The sequence below is a fragment of the Oncorhynchus gorbuscha genome, unplaced genomic scaffold (assembly GCF_021184085.1).
Source record: "Oncorhynchus gorbuscha isolate QuinsamMale2020 ecotype Even-year unplaced genomic scaffold, OgorEven_v1.0 Un_scaffold_387, whole genome shotgun sequence".
In the NCBI taxonomy this organism is placed as follows: Eukaryota; Metazoa; Chordata; class Actinopteri; order Salmoniformes; family Salmonidae; genus Oncorhynchus; species Oncorhynchus gorbuscha.
Window position 1 is genome coordinate 273752 of NW_025745234.1, and position 22500 is coordinate 296251.

General features: G+C 44.5%; 1 protein-coding gene across 1 annotated transcript in view; it reads left to right on the forward strand.

The window, feature by feature from the left end:
- LOC124018063 overlaps positions 1–22500 on the forward strand; it is a 37893-nt gene that overhangs the window by 11327 nt on the left and 4066 nt on the right. The window contains exons 11-14 of the mRNA XM_046333323.1: positions 13915–13977; positions 14404–14495; positions 18360–18439; positions 19602–19690. Coding sequence (XP_046189279.1) covers positions 13915–13977; positions 14404–14495; positions 18360–18439; positions 19602–19690 — 324 coding nt within the window. The remainder of the gene's footprint in view (positions 1–13914; positions 13978–14403; positions 14496–18359; positions 18440–19601; positions 19691–22500) is intronic.

A 22500-nucleotide genomic window follows, 5' to 3' on the forward strand; every position in this document is an offset into this window, starting at 1 on the left:
CTGTCTCTGTCTGAGACCCTAACCTACGTACGTTACTCTCTGTCTGTGTGTCTGTCTGTCTGTCTGTCTGTCTGAGACCCTAACCTACGTACGTTACTCTGTCTGTCTGTCTGAGACCCTAACCTACGTACGTTACTGTCTGTCTGTCTGTCTGAGACCCTAACCTACGTACGTTACTGTCTGTCTGTCTGAGACCCTAACCTACGTACGTTACTCTGTCTGTCTGTCTGAGACCCTAACCTACGTACGTTACTCTGTCTGTCTGTCTGAGACCCTAACCTACGTACGTTACTCTGTCTGTCTGTCTCTGTCTGAGACCCTAACCTACGTACGTTACTCTGTCTGTCTGTCTGTCTGAGACCCTAACCTACGTACGTTACTCTGTCTGTCTGTCTGTCTGTCTGAGACCCTAACCTACGTACATTACTCTGTCTGTCTGTCTGTCTGAGACCCTAACCTACGTACGTTACTCTGTCTGTCTGTCTGTCTGTCTGTCTGTCTGTCTGTCTGTCTGTCTGTCTGTCTGTCTGTCTGTCTGTCTGTCTGTCTGTCTGTCTGAGACCCTAACCTACGTACGTTACTCTGTCTGTCTGTCTGTCTGTCTGAGACCCTAACCTACGTACATTACTCTCTGTCTGTCTGTCTGTCTGTCTGAGACCCTAACCTACGTACGTTACTCTCTGTCTGTCTGTCTGTCTGAGACCCTAACCTACGTACGTTACTGTCTGTCTGTCTGAGACCCTAACCTACGTACATTACTCTCTCTGTATATAATATAATAATGTAATATAGAAAATACACTGTGAATCTGAGACCCTAACCTGCTAATATAGAAAATACACTGTGAATCTGAGACCCTGACCTGCTACTATAGAAAATACACTGTGAATCTGAGACCCTGACCTGCTAATATAGAAAATACACTGTGAATCTGAGACCCTGACCTGCTAATATAGAAAATACACTGTGAATCTGAGACCCTGACCCTAACCTGCTAATATAGAAAATACACTGTGAATCTGAGACCCTGACCCTAACCTGCTAATATAGAAAATACACTGTGAATCTGAGACCCTGACCTGCTAATATAGAAAATACACTGTGAATCTGAGACCCTGACCTGCTAATATAGAAAATACACTGTGAATCTGAGACCCTAACCTGCTACTATAGAAAATACACTGTGAATCTGAGACCCTAACCTGCTAATATAGAAAATACACTGTGAATCTGAGACCCTAACCTGCTAATATAGAAAATACACTGTGAATCTGAGACCCTAACCTGCTAATATAGAAAATACACTGTGAATCTGAGACCCTGACCTGCTAATATAGAAAATACACTGTGAATCAGAGACCCTAACCTGCTAATATAGAAAATACACTGTGAATCTGAGACCCTAACCTGCTAATATAGAAAATACACTGTGAAACTGAGACCCTAACCTGCTAATATAGAAAATACACTGTGAATCTGAGACCCTAACCTGCTAATATAGAAAATACACTGTGAATCTGAGACCCTAACCTGCTAATATAGAAAATACACTGTGAATCTGAGACCCTGACCTGCTAATATAGAAAATACACTGTGAATCAGAGACCCTAACCTGCTAATATAGAAAATACACTGTGAATCTGAGACCCTGACCTGCTAATATAGAAAATACACTGTGAATCTGAGACCCTGACCTGCTAATATAGAAAATACACTGTGAATCTGAGACCCTGACCCTAACCTGCTAATATAGAAAATACACTGTGAATCTGAGACCCTGACCCTAACCTGCTAATATAGAAAATACACTGTGAATCTGAGACCCTGACCCTAACCTGCTAATATAGAAAATACACTGTGAATCTGAGACCCTGACCTGCTAATATAGAAAATACACTGTGAATCTGAGACCCTAACCTGCTAATATAGAAAATACACTGTGAATCTGAGACCCTGACCCTAACCTGCTAATATAGAAAATACACTGTGAATCTGAGACCCTGACCTGCTAATATAGAAAATACACTGTGAATCAGAGACCCTAACCTGCTAATATAGAAAATACACTGTGAATCTGAGACCCTAAGCTGCTAATATAGAAAATACACTGTGAATCAGAGACCCTGACCTGCTAATATAGAAAATACACTGTGAATCTGAGACCCTAACCTGCTAATATAGAAAATACACTGTGAATCTGAGACCCTGACCTGCTAATATAGAATATACACTGTGAATCAGAGACCCTGACCTGCTAATATAGAAAATACACTGTGAATCTGAGACCCTAACCTGCTAATATAGAAAATACACTGTGAATCTGAGACCCTAACCTGCTAATATAGAAAATACACTGTGAATCTGAGACCCTAACCTGCTAATATAGAAAATACACTGTGAATCTGAGACCCTAACCTGCTAATATAGAAAATACACTGTGAATCTGAGACCCTGACCTGCTAATATAGAAAATACACTGTGAATCTGAGACCCTGACCCTAACCTGCTAATATAGAAAATACACTGTGAATCTGAGACCCTGACCCTAACCTGCTAATATAGAAAATACACGGTGAATCTGAGACCCTGACCCTAACCTGCTAATATAGAAAATACACTATGAATCTGAGACCCTAACCTGCTAATATAGAAAATACACTGTGAATCTGAGACCCTAACCTGCTAATATAGAAAATACACTGTGAATCTGAGACCCTGACCCTAACCTGCTAATATAGAAAATACACTGTGAATCTGAGACCCTGACCTGCTAATATAGAAAATACACTGTGAATCTGAGACCCTGACCCTAACCTGCTAATATAGAAAATACACTGTGAATCTGAGACCCTAACCTGCTAATATAGAAAATACACTGTGAATCGGAGACCCTAACCTGCTAATATAGAAAATACACTGTGAATCTGAGACCCTGACCCTAACCTGCTAATATAGAAAATACACTGTTAATCTGAGACCCTAACCTGCTAATATAGAAAATACACTGTGAATCTGAGACCCTAACCTGCTAATATAGAAAATACACTGTGAATCTGAGACCCTAACCTGCTAATATAGAAAATACACTGTGAATCTGAGACCCTAACCTGCTAATATAGAAAATACACTGTGAATCTGAGACCCTAACCTGCTAATATAGAAAATACACTGTGAATCTGAGACCCTAACCTGCTAATATAGAAAATACACTGTGAATCTGAGACCCTGACCTGCTAATATAGAAAATACACTGTGAATCTGAGACCCTAACCTGCTAATATAGAAAATACACTGTGAATCTGAGACCCTAACCTGCTAATATAGAAAATACACTGTGAATCTGAGACCCTAACCTGCTAATATAGAAAATACACTGTGAATCTGAGACCCTGACCTGCTAATATAGAAAATACACTGTGAATCTGAGACCCTAACCTGCTAATATAGAAAATACACTGTGAATCTGAGACCCTGACCCTAACCTGCTAATATAGAAAATACACTGTGAATCTGAGACCCTAACCTGCTAATATAGAAAATACACTGTGAATCTGAGACCCTAACCTGCTAATATAGAAAATACACTGTGAATCTGAGACCCTAACCTGCTAATATAGAAAATACACTGTGAATCTGAGACCCTAACCTGCTAATATAGAAAATACACTGTGAATCTGAGACCCTAACCTGCTAATATAGAAAATACACTGTGAATCTGAGACCCTGACCCTAACCTGCTAATATAGAAAATACACTGTGAATCTGAGACCCTAACCTGCTAATATAGAAAATACACTGTGAATCTGAGACCCTAACCTGCTAATATAGAAAATACACTGTGAATCTGAGACCCTAACCTGCTAATATAGAAAATACACTGTGAATCTGAGACCCTGACCCTAACCTGCTAATATAGAAAATACACTGTGAATCTGAGACCCTAACCTGCTAATATAGAAAATACACTGTGAATCTGAGACCCTGACCTGCTAATATAGAAAATACACTGTGAATCTGAGACCCTGACCTGCTAATATAGAAAATACACTGTGAATCTGAGACCCTGACCTGCTAATATAGAAAATACACTGTGAATCTGAGACCCTGACCCTGACCTGCTAATATAGAAAATACACTGTGAATCTGAGACCCTGACCTGCTAATATAGAAAATACACTGTGAATCTGAGACCCTGACCTGCTAATATAGAAAATACACTGTGAATCTGAGACCAGACCCTAACCTGCTACTATAGAAAATACACTGTGAATCTGAGACCAGACCCTAACCTGCTAATATAGAAAATACACTGTGAATCTGAGACCCTAACCTGCTAATATAGAAAATACACTGTGAATCTGAGACCCTAACCTGCTAATATAGAAAATACACTGTGAATCTGAGACCCTGACCTGCTAATATAGAAAATACACTGTGAATCTGAGACCCTGACCTGCTAATATAGAAAATACACTGTGAATCTGAGACCCTGACCCTAACCTGCTAATATAGAAAATACACTGTGAATCTGAGACCCTGACCCTAACCTGCTAATATAGAAAATACACTGTGAATCTGAGACCCTGACCCTAACCTGCTAATATAGAAAATACACTGTGAATCTGAGACCCTGACCTGCTAATATAGAAAATACACTGTGAATCTGAGACCCTAACCTGCTAATATAGAAAATACACTGTGAATCTGAGACCCTGACCCTAACCTGCTAATATAGAAAATACACTGTGAATCTGAGACCCTGACCTGCTAATATAGAAAATACACTGTGAATCTGAGACCCTGACCTGCTAATATAGAAAATACACTGTGAATCTGAGACCCTGACCTGCTAATATAGAAAATACACTGTGAATCTGAGACCCTGACCTGCTAATATAGAAAATACACTGTGAATCTGAGACCCTAACCTGCTAATATAGAAAATACACTGTGAATCTGAGACCCTAACCTGCTAATATAGAAAATACACTGTGAATCTGAGACCCTAACCTGCTAATATAGAAAATACACTGTGAATCTGAGACCCTGACCTGCTAATATAGAAAATACACTGTGAATCTGAGACCCTGACCTGCTAATATAGAAAATACACTGTGAATCTGAGACCCTGACCTGCTAATATAGAAAATACACTGAATCTGAGACCCTGACCTGCTACTATAGAAAATACACTGTGAATCTGAGACCCTAACCTGCTAATATAGAAAATACACTGTGAATCTGAGACCCTAACCTGCTAATATAGAAAATACACTGAATCTGAGACCCTAACCTGCTAATATAGAAAATACACTGTGAATCTGAGACCCTAACCTGCTAATATAGAAAATACACTGTGAATCTGAGACCCTAACCTGCTAATATAGAAAATACACTGTGAATCTGAGACCCTAACCTGCTAATATAGAAAATACACTGTGAATCTGAGACCCTGACCCTAACCTGCTAATATAGAAAATACACTGTGAATCTGAGACCCTAATATAGAAAATACACTGTGAATCTGAGACCCTGACCTGCTAATATAGAAAATACACTGTGAATCTACACTGCTAATATAGAAAATCTGAATCTGAGACCCTGACCTGCTAATATAGAAAATACACTGTGAATCTGAGACCCTAACCTGCTAATATAGAAAATACACTGTGAATCTGAGACCCTGACCTGCTAATATAGAAAATACACTGTGAATCTGAGACCCTGACCTGCTAATATAGAAAATACACTGTGAATCTGAGACCCTGACCTGCTAATATAGAAAATACACTGTGAATCTGAGACCCTGACCTGCTAATATAGAAAATACACTATGAATCTGAGACCCTAACCTGCTAATATAGAAAATACACTGTGAATCTGAGACCCTAACCTGCTAATATAGAAAATACACTGTGAATCTGAGACCCTAACCTGCTACTATAGAAAATACACTGTGAATCTGAGACCCTGACCTGCTACTATAGAAAATACACTGTCAATCTGAGACCCTGACCTGCTAATATAGAAAATACACTGTGAATCTGAGACCCTGACCTGCTAATATAGAAAATACACTGAATCTGAGACCCTGACCTAACCTGCTAATATAGAAAATACACTGTGAATCTGAGACCCTAACCTGCTAATATAGAAAATACACTGTGAATCTGAGACCCTAACCTGCTAATATAGAAAATACACTGTGAATCTGAGACCCTAACCTGCTAATATAGAAAATACACTGTGAATCTGAGACCCTAACCTGCTAATATAGAAAATACACTGTGAATCTGAGACCCTAACCTGCTAATATAGAAAATACACTGTGAATCTGAGACCCTAACCTGCTAATATAGAAAATACACTGTGAATCTGAGACCCTAACCTGCTAATATAGAAAATACACTGTGAATCTGAGACCCTAACCTGCTAATATAGAAAATACACTGTGAATCTGAGACCCTAACCTGCTAATATAGAAAATACACTGTGAATCTGAGACCCTAACCTGCTAATATAGAAAATACACTGTGAATCTGAGACCCTAACCTGCTAATATAGAAAATACACTGTGAATCTGAGACCCTGACCTGCTAATATAGAAAATACACTGTGAATCTGAGACCCTGACCTGCTAATATAGAAAATACACTGTGAATCTGAGACCCTGACCTGCTAATATAGAAAATACACTGTGAATCTGAGACCCTGACCTGCTAATATAGAAAATACACTGTGAATCTGAGACCCTGACCTGCTAATATAGAAAATACACTGTGAATCTGAGACCCTGACCCTAACCTGCTAATATAGAAAATACACTGTGAATCTGAGACCCTGACCTGCTAATATAGAAAATACACTGTGAATCTGAGACCCTAACCTGCTAATATAGAAAATACACTGTGAATCTGAGACCCTAACCTGCCTGCTAATATAGAAAATACACTGTGAATCTGAGACCCTAACCTGCTAATATAGAAAATACACTGTGAATCTGAGACCCTGACCTGCTAATATAGAAAATACACTGTGAATCTGAGACCCTGACCTGCTAATATAGAAAATACACTGTGAATCTGAGACCCTGACCTGCTATATAGAAAATACACTGTGAATCTGAGACCCTAACCTGCTAATATAGAAAATACACTGTGAATCTGAGACCCTGACCTGCTAATATAGAAAATACACTGTGAATCTGAGACCCTAACCTGCTAATATAGAAAATACACTGTGAATCTGAGACCCTGACCCTAACCTGCTAATATAGAAAATACACTGTGAATCTGAGACCCTAACCTGCTAATATAGAAAATACACTGAATCTGAGACCCTGACCTGCTACTATAGAAAATACACTGTGAATCTGAGACCCTGACCTGCTAATATAGAAAATACACTGTGAATCTGAGACCCTGACCCTAACCTGCTAATATAGAAAATACACTGTGAATCTGAGACCCTGACCTGCTACTATAGAAAATACACTGTGAATCTGAGACCCTGACCTGCTAATATAGAAAATACACTGTGAATCTGAGACCCTAACCTGCTAATATAGAAATTACACTGTGAATCTGAGACCCTGACCTGCTAATATAGAAAATACACTGTGAATCTGAGACCCTAACCTGCTAATATAGAAAATACACTGTGAATCTGAGACCCTAACCTGCTAATATAGAAAATACACTGTGAATCTGAGACCCTAACCTGCTAATATAGAAAATACACTGTGAATCTGAGACCCTAACCTGCTAATATAGAAAATACACTGTGAATCTGAGACCCTAACCTGCTAATATAGAAAATACACTGTGAATCTGAGACCCTAACCTGCTAATATAGAAAATACACTGTGAATCTGAGACCCTAACCTGCTAATATAGAAAATACACTGTGAATCTGAGACCCTAACCTGCTAATATAGAAAATACACTGTGAATCTGAGACCCTAACCTGCTAATATAGAAAATACACTGTGAATCTGAGACCCTAACCTGCTAATATAGAAAATACACTGTGAATCTGAGACCCTGACCTGCTAATATAGAAAATACACTGTGAATCTGAGACCCTGACCTGCTAATATAGAAAATACACTGTGAATCTGAGACCCTGACCTGCTAATATAGAAAATACACTGTGAATCTGAGACCCTGACCTGCTAATATAGAAAATACACTGTGAATCTGAGACCCTGACCTGCTAATATAGAAAATACACTGTGAATCTGAGACCCTGACCTGCTAATATAGAAAATACACTGTGAATCTGAGACCCTGACCCTAACCTGCTAATATAGAAAATACACTGTGAATCTGAGACCCTGACCTGCTAATATAGAAAATACACTGTGAATCTGAGACCCTAACCTGCTAATATAGAAAATACACTGTGAATCTGAGACCCTAACCTGCTAATATAGAAAATACACTGTGAATCTGAGACCCTGACCTGCTAATATAGAAAATACACTGTGAATCTGAGACCCTGACCTGCTAATATAGAAAATACACTGTGAATCTGAGACCCTGACCTGCTACTATAGAAAAACACTGTGAATCTGAGACCCTAACCTGCTAATATAGAAAATACACTGTGAATCTGAGACCCTAACCTGCTAATATAGAAAATACACTGTGAATCTGAGACCCTAACCTGCTAATATAGAAAATACACTGTGAATCTGAGACCCTGACCCTAACCTGCTAATATAGAAAATACACTGTGAATCTGAGACCCTAACCTGCTAATATAGAAAATACACTGTGAATCTGAGACCCTGACCTGCTAATATAGAAAATACACTGTGAATCTGAGACCCTGACCTGCTAATATAGAAAATACACTGTGAATCTGAGACCCTGACCCTAACCTGCTAATATAGAAAATACACTGTGAATCTGAGACCCTGACCTGCTATATAGAAAATACACTGTGAATCTGAGACCCTGACCTGCTAATATAGAAAATACACTGTGAATCTGAGACCCTGACCTGCTATATAGAAAATACACTGTGAATCTGAGACCCTAACCTGCTAATATAGAAATTACACTGTGAATCTGAGACCCTGACCTGCTAATATAGAAAATACACTGTGAATCTGAGACCCTAACCTGCTAATATAGAAAATACACTGTGAATCTGAGACCCTGACCCTAACCTGCTAATATAGAAAATACACTGTGAATCTGAGACCCTAACCTGCTAATATAGAAAATACACTGAATCTGAGACCCTGACCTGCTACTATAGAAAATACACTGTGAATCTGAGACCCTAACCTGCTAATATAGAAAATACACTGTGAATCTGAGACCCTGACCTGCTAATATAGAAAATACACTGTGAATCTGAGACCCTAACCTGCTAATATAGAAAATACACTGTGAATCTGAGACCCTAACCTGCTAATATAGAAAATACACTGTGAATCTGAGACCCTAACCTGCTAATATAGAAAATACACTGTGAATCTGAGACCCTAACCTGCTAATATAGAAAATACACTGTGAATCTGAGACCCTGACCCTAACCTGCTAATATAGAAAATACACTGTGAATCTGAGACCCTGACCCTAACCTGCTAATATAGAAAATACACTGTGAATCTGAGACCCTGACCTGCTAATATAGAAAATACACTGTGAATCTGAGACCCTAACCTGCTAATATAGAAAATACACTGTGAATCTGAGACCCTGACCTGCTAATATAGAAAATACACTGTGAATCTGAGACCCTGACCTGCTAATATAGAAAATACACTGTGAATCTGAGACCCTGACCTGCTAATATAGAAAATACACTGTGAATCTGAGACCCTGACCCTAACCTGCTAATATAGAAAATACACTGTGAATCTGAGACCCTAACCTGCTAATATAGAAAATACACTGTGAATCTGAGACCCTAACCTGCTAATATAGAAAATACACTGTGAATCTGAGACCCTGACCCTAACCTGCTAATATAGAAAATACACTGTGAATCTGAGACCCTAACCTGCTAATATAGAAAATACACTGTGAATCTGAGACCCTGACCTGCTAATATAGAAAATACACTGTGAATCTGAGACCCTAACCTGCTAATATAGAAAATACACTGTGAATCTGAGACCCTGACCCTAACCTGCTAATATAGAAAATACACTGTGAATCTGAGACCCTGACCCTAACCTGCTACTATAGAAAATACACTGTGAATCTGAGACCCTGACCTGCTAATATAGAAAATACACTGTGAATCTGAGACCCTGACCTGCTAATATAGAAAATACACTGTGAATCTGAGACCCTAACCTGCTAATATAGAAAATACACTGTGAATCTGAGACCCTGACCCTAACCTGCTAATATAGAAAATACACTGTGAATCTGAGACCCTGACCCTAACCTGCTAATATAGAAAATACACTGTGAATCTGAGACCCTAACCTGCTAATATAGAAAATACACTGTGAATCTGAGACCCTAACCTGCTAATATAGAAAATACACTGTGAATCTGAGACCCTGACCCTAACCTGCTAATATAGAAAATACACTGTGAATCTGAGACCCTAACCTGCTAATATAGAAAATACACTGTGAATCTGAGACCCTGACCTGCTAATATAGAAAATACACTGTGAATCTGAGACCCTAACCTGCTAATATAGAAATTACACTGAATCTGAGACCCTGACCCTAACCTGCTACTATAGAAAATACACTGTGAATCTGAGACCCTAACCTGCTACTATAGAAAATACACTGTGAATCTGAGACCCTGACCTGCTAATATAGAAAATACACTGTGAATCTGAGACCCTGACCTGCTAATATAGAAAATACACTGTGAATCTGAGACCCTAACCTGCTAATATAGAAAATACACTGTGAATCTGAGACCCTGACCTGCTAATATAGAAAATACACTGTGAATCTGAGACCCTGACCCTAACCTGCTAATATAGAAAATACACTGTGAATCTGAGACCCTGACCTGCTAATATAGAAAATACACTGTGAATCTGAGACCCTGACCCTAACCTGCTAATATAGAAAATACACTGTGAATCTGAGACCCTGACCCTAACCTGCTACTATAGAAAATACACTGTGAATCTGAGACCCTAACCTGCTAATATAGAAAATACACTGTGAATCTGAGACCCTGACGTGCTAATATAGAAAATACACTGTGAATCTGCTTCTCTTCTGTCAGCTTCTCCTCTGTCAGCATCTCTTCTGTCAGCTTCTCCTCTGTCAGCATCTCTTCTGTCAGCATCTCTTCTGTCAGCATCTCTTCTGTCAGCATCTCTTCTGTCAGCATCTCTTCTGTCAGCATCTCTTCTGTCAGCTTCTCTTCTGTCAGCTTCTCTTCTGTCAGCATCTCTTCTGTCAGCATGTCAGCTTCTCTTCTGTCAGCTTCTCTTCTGTCAGCTTCTCTTCTGTCAGCTTCTCTTCTGTCAGCATCTCTTCTGTCAGCATGTCAGCTTCTCTTCTGTCAGCTTCTCTTCTGTCAGCATCTCTTCTGTCAGCATCTCAGCATCTCTTCTGTCAGCATCTCTTCTGTCAGCATCTCTTCTGTCAGCATCTCTTCTGTCAGCATCTCTTCTGTCAGCATCTCTTCTGTCAGCTTCTCTTCTGTCAGCATCTCAGCATCTCTTCTGTCAGCTTCTCTTCTGTCAGCTTCTCTTCTGTCAGCATCTCTTCTGTCAGCATCTCTTCTGTCAGCTTCTCTTCTGTCAGCTTCTCTTCTGTCAGCTTCTCTTCTGTCAGCATCTCTTCTGTCAGCATCTCTTCTGTCAGCTTCTCTTCTGTCAGCTTCTCTTCTGTCAGCTTCTCTTCTGTCAGCATCTCTTCTGTCAGCATCTCTTCTGTCAGCATCTCTTCTGTCAGCATCTCTTCTGTCAGCATCTCTTCTGTCAGCATCTCTTCTGTCAGCATGTCAGCTTCTCTTCTGTCAGCTTCTCTTCTGTCAGCTTCTCTTCTGTCAGCATCTCTTCTGTCAGCATCTCAGCATCTCTTCTGTCAGCATCTCTTCTGTCAGCATCTCTTCTGTCAGCATCTCTTCTGTCAGCATCTCTTCTGTCAGCATCTCTTCTGTCAGCATCTCTTCTGTCAGCTTCTCTTCTGTCAGCATCTCTTCTGTCAGCATCTCTTCTGTCAGCATCTCTTCTGTCAGCATCTCTTCTGTCAGCATGTCAGCTTCTCTTCTGTCAGCTTCTCTTCTGTCAGCTTCTCTTCTGTCAGCATCTCTTCTGTCAGCATGTCAGCATCTCTTCTGTCAGCATCTCTTCTGTCAGCATCTCTTCTGTCAGCATCTCTTCTGTCAGCATCTCTTCTGTCAGCTTCTCTTCTGTCAGCATCTCTTCTGTCAGCTTCTCTTCTGTCAGCTTCTCTTCTGTCAGCTTCTCTTCTGTCCGCATCTCTTCTGTCAGCATCTCAGCATCTCTTCTGTCAGCTTCTCTTCTGTCAGCATCTCTTCTGTCAGCTTCTCTTCTGTCAGCATCTCTTCTGTCAGCATCTCTTCTGTCAGCATGTCAGCTTCTCTTCTGTCAGCATGTCAGCTTCTCTTCTGTCAGCATCTCTTCTGTCAGCATCTCTTCTGTCAGCATCTCTTCTGTCAGCATCTCTTCTGTCAGCATGTCAGCTTCTCTTCTGTCAGCATCTCTTCTGTCAGCATCTCTTCTGTCAGCATCTCTTCTGTCAGCATCTCTTCTGTCAGCATCTCTTCTGTCAGCATCTCTTCTGTCAGCATCTCTTCTGTCAGCATCTCTTCTGTCAGCATCTCTTCTGTCAGCATCTCTTCTGTCATTACTTGTTGTCCTAGAATACTAAATCAACCCGTGCTCACCAGAAACACGTCATAGATCCATAGAAGGAATCTTCAGTCTTGTTGACATCGGTCAAGGTTTCTGTCATCTTCTCTCACGGAGCGAAGAGGTTCAGGGGAGAAAATGCAGGAACCAAAATAAAAATGTCCCATGTTGCATCAGTTTGACCAGGTGTGAGGAAGTGGAAAGTCGTGCCGCGTTAAAAACCTTCAATGTAGCCTGTAGATATGAATGATTATATTTATGATTTATTCTATTTGAATGAGTTGTTCTCTCTCATTTTAACCGCCCGGCCCGGAGATATAACTGTGGGGAGTCTAGTGTATTCCAATGTGTCTGGACTAATGGGGTCTGTCTGGACTAATGGGGTCTGTCTGGACTAATGGGGTCTGTCTGGACTAATGGGGTCTGTCTGGACTAATGGGGTCTGTCTGGACTAATGGGGTCTGTCTGGACTAATGGGGTCTGTCTGGACTAATGGGGTCTGTCTGGACTAATGGGGTCTGTCTGGACTAATGGGGTCTGTCTGGACTAATGGGGTCTGTCTGGACTAATGGGGTCTGTCTGGACTAATGGGGTCTGTCTGGACTAATGGGGTCTGTCTGGACTAATGGGGTCTGTCTGGACTAATGGGGTCTGTCTGGACTAATGGGGTCTGTCTGGACTAATGGGGTCTGTCTGGACTAATGGGGTCTGTCTGGACTAATGGGGTCTGTCTGGACTAATGGGGTCTGTCTGGACTAATGGGGTCTGTCTGGACTAATGGGGTCTGTCTGGACTAATGGGGTCTGTCTGGACTAATGGGGTCTGTCTGTCTGTCTGGACTAATGGGGTCTGTCTGTCTGGACTAATGGGGTCTGTCTGGACTAATGGGGTCTGTCTGTCTGGACTAATGGGGTCTGTCTGTCTGGACTAATGGGGTCTGTCTGTCTGGACTAATGGGGTCTGTCTGGACTAATGGGGTCTGTCTGGACTAATGGGGTCTGTCTGTCTGTCTGTCTGGACTAATGGGGTCTGTCTGTCTGTCTGGACTAATGGGGTCTGTCTGTCTGGACTAATGGGGTCTGTCTGTTTCAGGGAGCTGAGCAGTCTAAAGGAGAAGAAACACAACCAGACCACTGGCTTCATCGGACTAAAGGAGTAAATACACTTCCTCTCTCTCTCTCTGTCTCTTCCCCCCTCTCTCTCTGTCTCTTTCTCTGTCTGTCTCTCTGTCTCTCTCTGTCTGTCTGTCTCTGTCTCTCTCTGTCTCTCTTTCTCTCTCTCTCTGTCTCTCTTTCTCTCTCTCTGTCTCTCTTTCTCTCTCTCTTTCTCTCTCTCGGTCTCTCTTTCTCTCTCGCTGTCTCTCTTTCTCTCTCGCTGTCTCTCTTTCTCTCTCGCTGTCTCGCTGTCTCTCTCTCTGTCTCTCTTTCTCTCTCTCTGTCTCTCTCTGTCTCTCTTTCTCTCTCTCTGTCTCTCTCTGTCTCTCTGTCTCTCCTCTGTCTCTCCTGCTTGTCTCGATCAGATAATCTATGTAGAATTGCTAGGTCAATAGGTACTAGTACTAATATTAGTGTGTGTGTCCAGTCTCCACTGTGTCAAGGGCTGCTACCCTCCAAGCCTGCTAAAAGCCTGGGACTCCTTCAACACACAGAGAGGATCAGAGAATGACCGGCCAGGTGAGAGAGAGAACCCTGTACACCTGTCTCCCTCTTAACCCAGGGGATGTCCAACATCCAGCCAGGTGAGAGAGAGACACCTGTACACCTGTCTGTCTCTCTCTTAACCCAGGGGATGTCCAACATCCGGCCAGGTGAGAGAGAGACACCTGTACACCTGTCCGTCTCTCTCTTAACCCAGGGGGTGTCAAACATCCAGCCAGGTGAGAGAGAGACACCTGTACACCTGTCTGTCTCTTAACCCAGGGGGTGTCCAACATCTGGCCAGCGGGTAGTGTCAGTAAAAGTAGATTTTTCTTTTCATCTATTTATTTTCTCAATATAATTTTAAAATGACTAAAACCCAAACAAACTGTTTTATAAATGATACATGTTTACAGTTTCTAACATTTGCTAGTTTCAATAAATTGGCTAAATGCTCCACGGAGTCTTCATCAGATCAAGATTCATATTGTATTCAGATATATCTATCCGATCCCCTTCGGTCTGGGAGCTGGCTAGCTCTATCTGATCCCCTTCTGTCTGGGAGCTGGCTAGCTCTATCCTATCCCCTTCGGTCTGGGAGCTGGCTAGCTCTATCCGATCCCCTTCGGTCTGGGAGCTGGCTAGCTCTATCAGATCCCCTTCGGTCTGGGAGCTGGCTAGCTCTATCCGATCCCCTTCGGTCTGGGAGCTGGCTAGCTCTATCCGATCCCCTTCGGTCTGGGAGCTGGCTAGCTCTATCAGATCCCCTTCGGTCTGGGAGCTGGCTAGCTCTATCAGATCCCCTTCGGTCTGGGAGCTTGCTAGCTCTATCCGATCCCCTTCGGTCTGGGAGCTTGCTAGCTCTATCTGATCCCCTTCGGTCTGGGAGCTGGCTAGCTCTATCCGATCCCCTTCGGTCTGGGAGCTGGCTAGCTCTATCCGATCCCCTTCGGTCTGGGAGCTGGCTAGCTCTATCCGATCCCCTTCGGTCTGGGAGCTGGCTAGCTCTATCCGATCCCCTTCGGTCTGGGAGCTGGCTAGCTCTATCCGATCCCCTTCGGTCTGGGAGCTGGCTAGCTCTATCCGATCCCCTTCGGTCTGGGAGCTGGCTAGCTCTATCCGATCCCCTTCGGTCTGGGAGCTGGCTAGCTCTATCCTATCCCCTTCGGTCTGGGAGCTGGCTAGCTCTATCCTATCCCCTTCGGTCTGGGAGCTGGCTAGCTCTATCTGATCCCCTTCGGTCTGGGAGCTGGCTAGCTCTATCCGATCCCCTTCGGTCTGGGAGCTGGCTAGCTCTATCCGATCCCCTTTGGTCTGGGAGCTGGCTAGCTCTATCTGATCCCCTTCGGTCTGGGAGCTGGCTAGCTCTATCTGATCCCCTTCGGTCTGGGAGCTGGCTAGCTCTATCCTATCCCCTTCGGTCTGGGAGCTGGCTAGCTCTATCCGATCCCCTTCGGTCTGGGAGCTGGCTAGCTCTATCCGATCCCCTTCGGTCTGGGAGCTGGCTAGCTCTATCTGATCCCCTTCGGTCTGGGAGCTGGCTAGCTCTATCCGATCCCCTTCGGTCTGGGAGCTGGCTAGCTCTATCTGATCCCCTTCGGTCTGGGAGCTGGCTAGCTCTATCCGATCCCCTTCGGTCTGGGAGCTGGCTAGCTCTATCTGATCCCCTTCGGTCTGGGAGCTGGCTAGCTCTATCAGATCCCCTTCGGTCTGGGAGCTGGCTAGCTCTATCTCATCCCCTTCGGTCTGGGAGCTGGCTAGCTCTATCCGATCCCCTTCGGTCTGGGAGCTGGCTAGCTCTATCCGATCCCCTTCGGTCTGGGAGCTGGCTAGCTCTATCCGATCCCCTTCGGTCTGGGAGCTGGCTAGCTCTATCTGATCCCCTTCGGTCTGGGAGCTGGCTAGCTCTATCTGATCCCCTTCGGTCTGGGAGCTGGCTAGCTCTATCCGATCCCCTTCGGTCTGGGAGCTGGCTAGCTCTATCTGATCCCCTTCGGTCTGGGAGCTGGCTAGCTCTATCTGATCCCCTTCGGTCTGGGAGCTGGCTAGCTCTATCTGATCCCCTTCGGTCTGGGAGCTGGCTAGCTCTATCTGATCCCCTTCGGTCTGGGAGCTGGCTAGCTCTATCCGATCCCCTTCGGTCTGGGAGCTGGCTAGCTCTATCAGATCCCCTTCGGTCTGGGAGCTGGCTAGCTCTATCTCATCCCCTTCGGTCTGGGAGCTGGCTAGCTCTATCAGATCCCCTTCGGTCTGGGAGCTGGCTAGCTCTATCAGATCCCCTTCGGTCTGGGAGCTGGCTAGCTCTATCAGATCCCCTTCGGTCTGGGAGCTGGCTAGCTCTATCAGATCCCCTTAAGTCTGGGAGCTGGCTAGCTCTATCAGATCCCCTTCGGTCTGGGAGCTGGCTAGCTCTATCAGATCCCCTTCGGTCTGGGAGCTGGCTAGCTCTATCCGATCCCCTTCGGTCTGGGAGCTGGCTAGCTCTATCCGATCCCCTTCGGTCTGGGAGCTGGCTAGCTCTATCAGACCCCCTTCGGTCTGGGAGCTGGCTAGCTCTATCCGATCCCCTTCGGTCTGGGAGCTGCCTAGCTCTATCCGATCCCCTTCGGTCTGGGAGCTGGCTAGCTCTATCCGATCCCCTTCGGTCTGGGTGACGTCGCAATGCCCCAGGGTGACGTCGCAATGCCCCAGGGTGACGTCGCAATGCCCCAGGGTGACGTCGCAATGCCCCAGGGTGACGTCGCAATGCCCCAGGGTGACGTCGCAATGCCCCAGGGTGACGTCGCAATGCCCCAGGGTGACGAAAGTGTAAATGGGATTTTATATGTTCAAATGAATGATATTCCACCCTGAAACCATATGAAAGTGATGAGAATCGTGATGAAAGTGATGAGAATCGTGATGAAAGTGATGAGAATCGTGATGAAAGTGATTAGAATCGTGATGAAAGTGATTAGAATCGTGATGAAAGTGATTAGAATCGTGATGAAAGTGATTAGAATCCTGATGAAAGTGATTAGAATCCTGATGAAATTGATTAGAATCCTGATGAAAGGGATTAGAATCCTGATGAAAGGGATTAGAATCCTGATGAAAGGGATTAGAATCCTGATGAAAGGGATTAGAATCCTGATGAAAGTGATTAGAATCCTGATGAAATTGATTAGAATCCTGATGAAAGGATTAGAATCCTGATGAAAGGGATTAGAATCCTGATGAAAGGGATTAGAATCCTGATGAAAGGGATTAGAATCCTGATGAAAGGGATTAGAATCCTGATGAAAGGGATTAGAATCCTGATGAAAGGGATTAGAATCCTGATGAAAGGGATTAGAATCCTGATGAAAGGGATTAGAATCCTGATGAAAGGGATTAGAATCCTGATGAAAGGGATTAGAATCCTGATGAAAGGGATTAGAATCCTGATGAAAGGGATTAGAATCATGATGAAAGGGATTAGAATCATGATGAAAGTGATGAAATTGATGAGAATCCTGATGAAATAGATTAGAATCCTGATGAAAGTGATTAGAATCATGAGGTTATTCTAATGATGTGTGTGTGGTTTTAGTCAGTAGAATTATATATCAGTGAGTTTAGTTTGTGGTCAGAGTGTATAACTAGATCTGTATTATAGTATCTTAAAACAGTCTGATTCGGTGCCGACCTTGGCTGGGGGGTCACTGAGAGTACGTCCCAGGGTCTCCCTGTCTTGAGGGAGGAGTGATTCTCACAGACTCCCCTAATGTTTGTGGGCTGGGTAGCAGGACAGTGTGTGCGTAGGATACCTACTGTTTGTGTGTGAATGTAAGGAGTAAGGAGCCGGTATTAAATGAATGGTTTTAAACAACAGACCAGCGTTCTCCTGAATACACCTCATTGACTGTTTCATTCTCTCAGATTTCTTCAATGAGGAGCAGCTGTTTCTGATCCTGGAGTTTGAGTTTGGAGGCAGAGACCTGGAGAACAGTAATGGACAGGTGAGGAGACCTGGAGAACAGTAATGGACAGGTGAGGACACCTGGAGAACAGTAATGGACAGGTGAGGACACCTGGAGAACAGTAATGGACAGGTGGGGACACCTGGAGAACAGTAATGGACAGGTGAGGAGACCTGGAGGACAGGTGAGGAGACCTGGAGAACAGTAATGGACAGGTGGGGACACCTGGAGAGCAGTAATGGACAGGTGAGGACACCTGGAGAACAGTAATGGACAGGTGGGGACACCTGGAGAGCAGTAATGGACAGGTGAGGACACCTGGAGAGCAGTAATGGACAGGTGAGGACACCTGGAGAACAGTAATGGACAGGTCAGGAGACCTGGAGAACAGTAATGGACAGGTGAGGACACCTGGAGAACAGTAATGGACAGGTGGGGACACCTGGAGAGCAGTAATGGACAGGTGGGGACACCTGGAGAGCAGTAATGGACAGGTGAGGAGACCTGGAGAACAGTAATGGACAGGTGAGGACACCTGGAGAACAGTAATGGACAGGTGAGGACACCTGGAGAACAGTAATGGACAGGTGAGGACACCTGGAGAACAGTAATGGACAGGTGAGGACACCTGGTTCTGTTTGGTTCTCTACAGTATATCTGATTGGGTGTTTGGTTCTCTACAGTATATCTGATTGGGTGTTTGGTCTTGTGATATGTTTATGAACATACCGAAACTCCCCTCCCTTCCTGTCCTGTCCACTTTCTCTCCTCTCTCCTCCCTCTCTCCTTTCTCTCCTCCCATCCTCCTCTCTCTCCCTCTCTCTCTCCTCCTCTCTCCCCTCTCTCCTCCCCCTCTCCATCCCCTCTCTCCTCTCCTCCTCTCTCCATCCCTCCCCTCTCTCCTCCCCCTCTCTCCATCTCCTCCCCTCTCTCCTCTCTCTCTCTCTCTCCTCCTCTCTCCCCCCCTCTCCTCCCCCTCTCTCCATCCCCTCTCTCCTCCCCCTCTCTCTCTCCACCTCTCCCTTCTCCTCTCTCCTCCCTCTCTCCTTCCCTCCTCCTCCTCCCTCCTCTCCTCCCTCTCTCTCCTCCCCTCCTCCCTCCTCCCTCTCTCCTCCTCCCTCTCTCCTCCTCCCTCTCTCCTCTCCCTCTCTCTCCTCTCCCTCTCTCCTCCCCTCTCCCCTCTCTCCTCTCTCCTCCCCAGCTGGCGTCGGTGATGGTGTCTAAGAGTATCCTCCATCAGGTGACTGCTGCTCTGGCTGTGGCTGAACAGGAGCTCTGCTTTGAACACAGGTCTGTCTGTCTGTCTAACCTGTCTGTCTGTCTATCTGTCTAACCTGTCTAACCTGTCTGTCTGTCTAACCTGTCTGTCTGTCTAACCTGTCTGTCTGTCTAACCTGTCTGTCTGTCTGTCTAACCGGTCTGTCTGTCTGTCTAACCGGTCTGTCTGTCTGTCTAACCGGTCTGTCTGTCTGTCTAACCGGTCTGTCTGTCTGTCTAACCGGTCTGTCTGTCTGTCTAACCGGTCTGTCTGTCTAACCGGTCTGTCTGTCTAACCGGTCTGTCTGTCTAACCTGTCTGTCTGTCTAACCTGTCTGTCTAACCTGTCTGTCTGTCTAACCTGTCTGTCTAACCTGTCTGTCTGTCTAACCGGTCTGTCTGTCTAACCTGTCTGTCTGTCTAACCGGTCTGTCTGTCTAACCTGTCTGTCTGTCTAACCTGTCTGTCTAACCTGTCTGTCTAACCTGTCTGTCTGTCTAACCTGTCTGTCTGTCTTGTCTGTCTAACCTGTCTGTCTGTCTAACCTGTCTGTCTGTCTAACCTGTCTGTCTGTCTAACCTGTCTGTCTAACCTGTCTGTCTGTCTAACCTGTCTGTCTAACCTGTCTGTCTAACCTGTCTGTCTGTCTAACCTGTCTGTCTAACCTGTCTGTCTGTCTAACCGGTCTGTCTGTCTAACCTGTCTGTCTGTCTAACCGGTCTGTCTGTCTAACCGGTCTGTCTGTCTAACCTGTCTGTCTGTCTAACCTGTCTGTCTGTCTAACCTGTCTGTCTGTCTAACCTGTCTGTCTGTCTTGTCTGTCTAACCTGTCTGTCTGTCTAACCTGTCTGTCTGTCTAACCTGTCTGTCTGTCTAACCTGTCTGTCTGTCTAACCTGTCTGTCTGTCTAACCTGTCTGTCTGTCTAACCTGTCTGTCTGTCTAACCTGTCTGTCTGTCTAACCTGTCTGTCTGTCTAACCTGTCTGTCTGTCTAACCTGTCTGTCTGTCTAACCTGTCTGTCTAACCTGTCTGTCTACCTGTCTGTCTACCTGTCTGTCTAACCTGTCTGTCTGTCTACCTGTCTGTCTAACCTGTCTGTCTGTCTTGTCTGTCTAACCTGTCTGTCTGTCTAACCTGTCTGTCTGTCTAACCTGTCTGTCTGTCTAACCTGTCTGTCTAACCTGTCTGTCTAACCTGTCTGTCTACCTGTCTGTCTAACCTGTCTGTCTACCTGTCTGTCTACCTGTCTGTCTAACCTGTCTGTCTGTCTACCTGTCTGTCTAACCTGTCTGTCTGTCTAACCTGTCTGTCTGTCTAACCTGTCTGTCTGTCTAACCTGTCTGTCTGTCTAACCTGTCTGTCTGTCTGTCTAACCTGTCTGTCTGTCTAACCTGTCTGTCTGTCTAACCTGTCTGTCTGTCTAACCTGTCTGTCTGTCTAACCTGTCTGTCTGTCTAACCTGTCTGTCTACCTGTCTGTCTAACCTGTCTGTCTACCTGTCTGTCTACCTGTCTGTCTAACCTGTCTGTCTGTCTACCTGTCTGTCTGTCTACCTGTCTGTCTAACCTGTCTGTCTGTCTAACCTGTCTGTCTGTCTGTCTAACCTGTCTGTCTGTCTGTCTAACCTGTCTGTCTGTCTGTCTAACCTGTCTGTCTGTCTGTCTAACCTGTCTGTCTGTCTAACCTGTCTGTCTGTCTAACCTGTCTGTCTGTCTAACCTGTCTGTCTGTCTAACCTGTCTGTCTGTCTAACCTGTCTGTCTTTCTAACCTGTCTGTCTAACCTGTCTGTCTAACCTGTCTGTCTAACCTGTCTGTCTAACCTGTCTGTCTACCTGTCTGTCTAACCTGTCTGTCTAACCTGTCTGTCTGTCTAACCTGTCTGTCTGTCTAACCTGTCTGTCTATCTAACCTGTCTGTCTATCTGTCTAACCTGTCTGTCTATCTGTCTAACCTGTCTGTCTAACCTGTCTGTCTGTCTAACCTGTCTGTCTGTCTAACCTGTCTGTCTGTCTAACCTGTCTGTCTGTCTAACCTGTCTGTCTGTCTGTCTAACCTGTCTGTCTGTCTAACCTGTCTGTCTGTCTAACCTGTCTGTCTGTCTAACCTGTCTGTCTGTCTAACCTGTCTGTCTGTCTAACCTGTCTGTCTGTCTAACCTGTCTGTCTCTGTCTGTCTCTGTCTGTCTAACCTGTCTGTCTGTCTAACCTGTCTGTCTGTCTAACCTGTCTGTCTGTCTAACCTGTCTGTCTGTCTAACCTGTCTGTCTGTCTAACCTGTCTGTCTGTCTAACCTGTCTGTCTGTCTAACCTGTCTGTCTGTCTGTCTAACCTGTCTGTCTAGTCTGTCTGTCTAACCTGTCTGTCTAGTCTGTCTGTCTGTCTAACCTGTCTGTCTGTCTAACCTGTCTGTCTGTCTAACCTGTCTGTCTGTCTAACCTGTCTGTCTGTCTAACCTGTCTGTCTAACCTGTCTGTCTGTCTAACCTGTCTGTCTGTCTACCTGTCTGTCTACCTGTCTGTCTACCTGTCTGTCTACCTGTCTGTCTAACCTGTCTGTCTAACCTGTCTGTCTAACCTGTCTGTCTGTCTAACCTGTCTGTCTGTCTAACCTGTCTGTCTGTCTAACCTGTCTGTCTGTCTAACCTGTCTGTCTAACCTGTCTGTCTAACCTGTCTGTCTAGTCTGTCTAGTCTGTCTGTCTAACCTGTCTGTCTGTCTGTCTAACCTGTCTGTCTGTCTAACCTGTCTGTCTGTCTAACCTGTCTGTCTGTCTAACCTGTCTGTCTGTCTAACCTGTCTGTCTGTCTAACCTGTCTGTCTGTCTAACCTGTCTGTCTGTCTA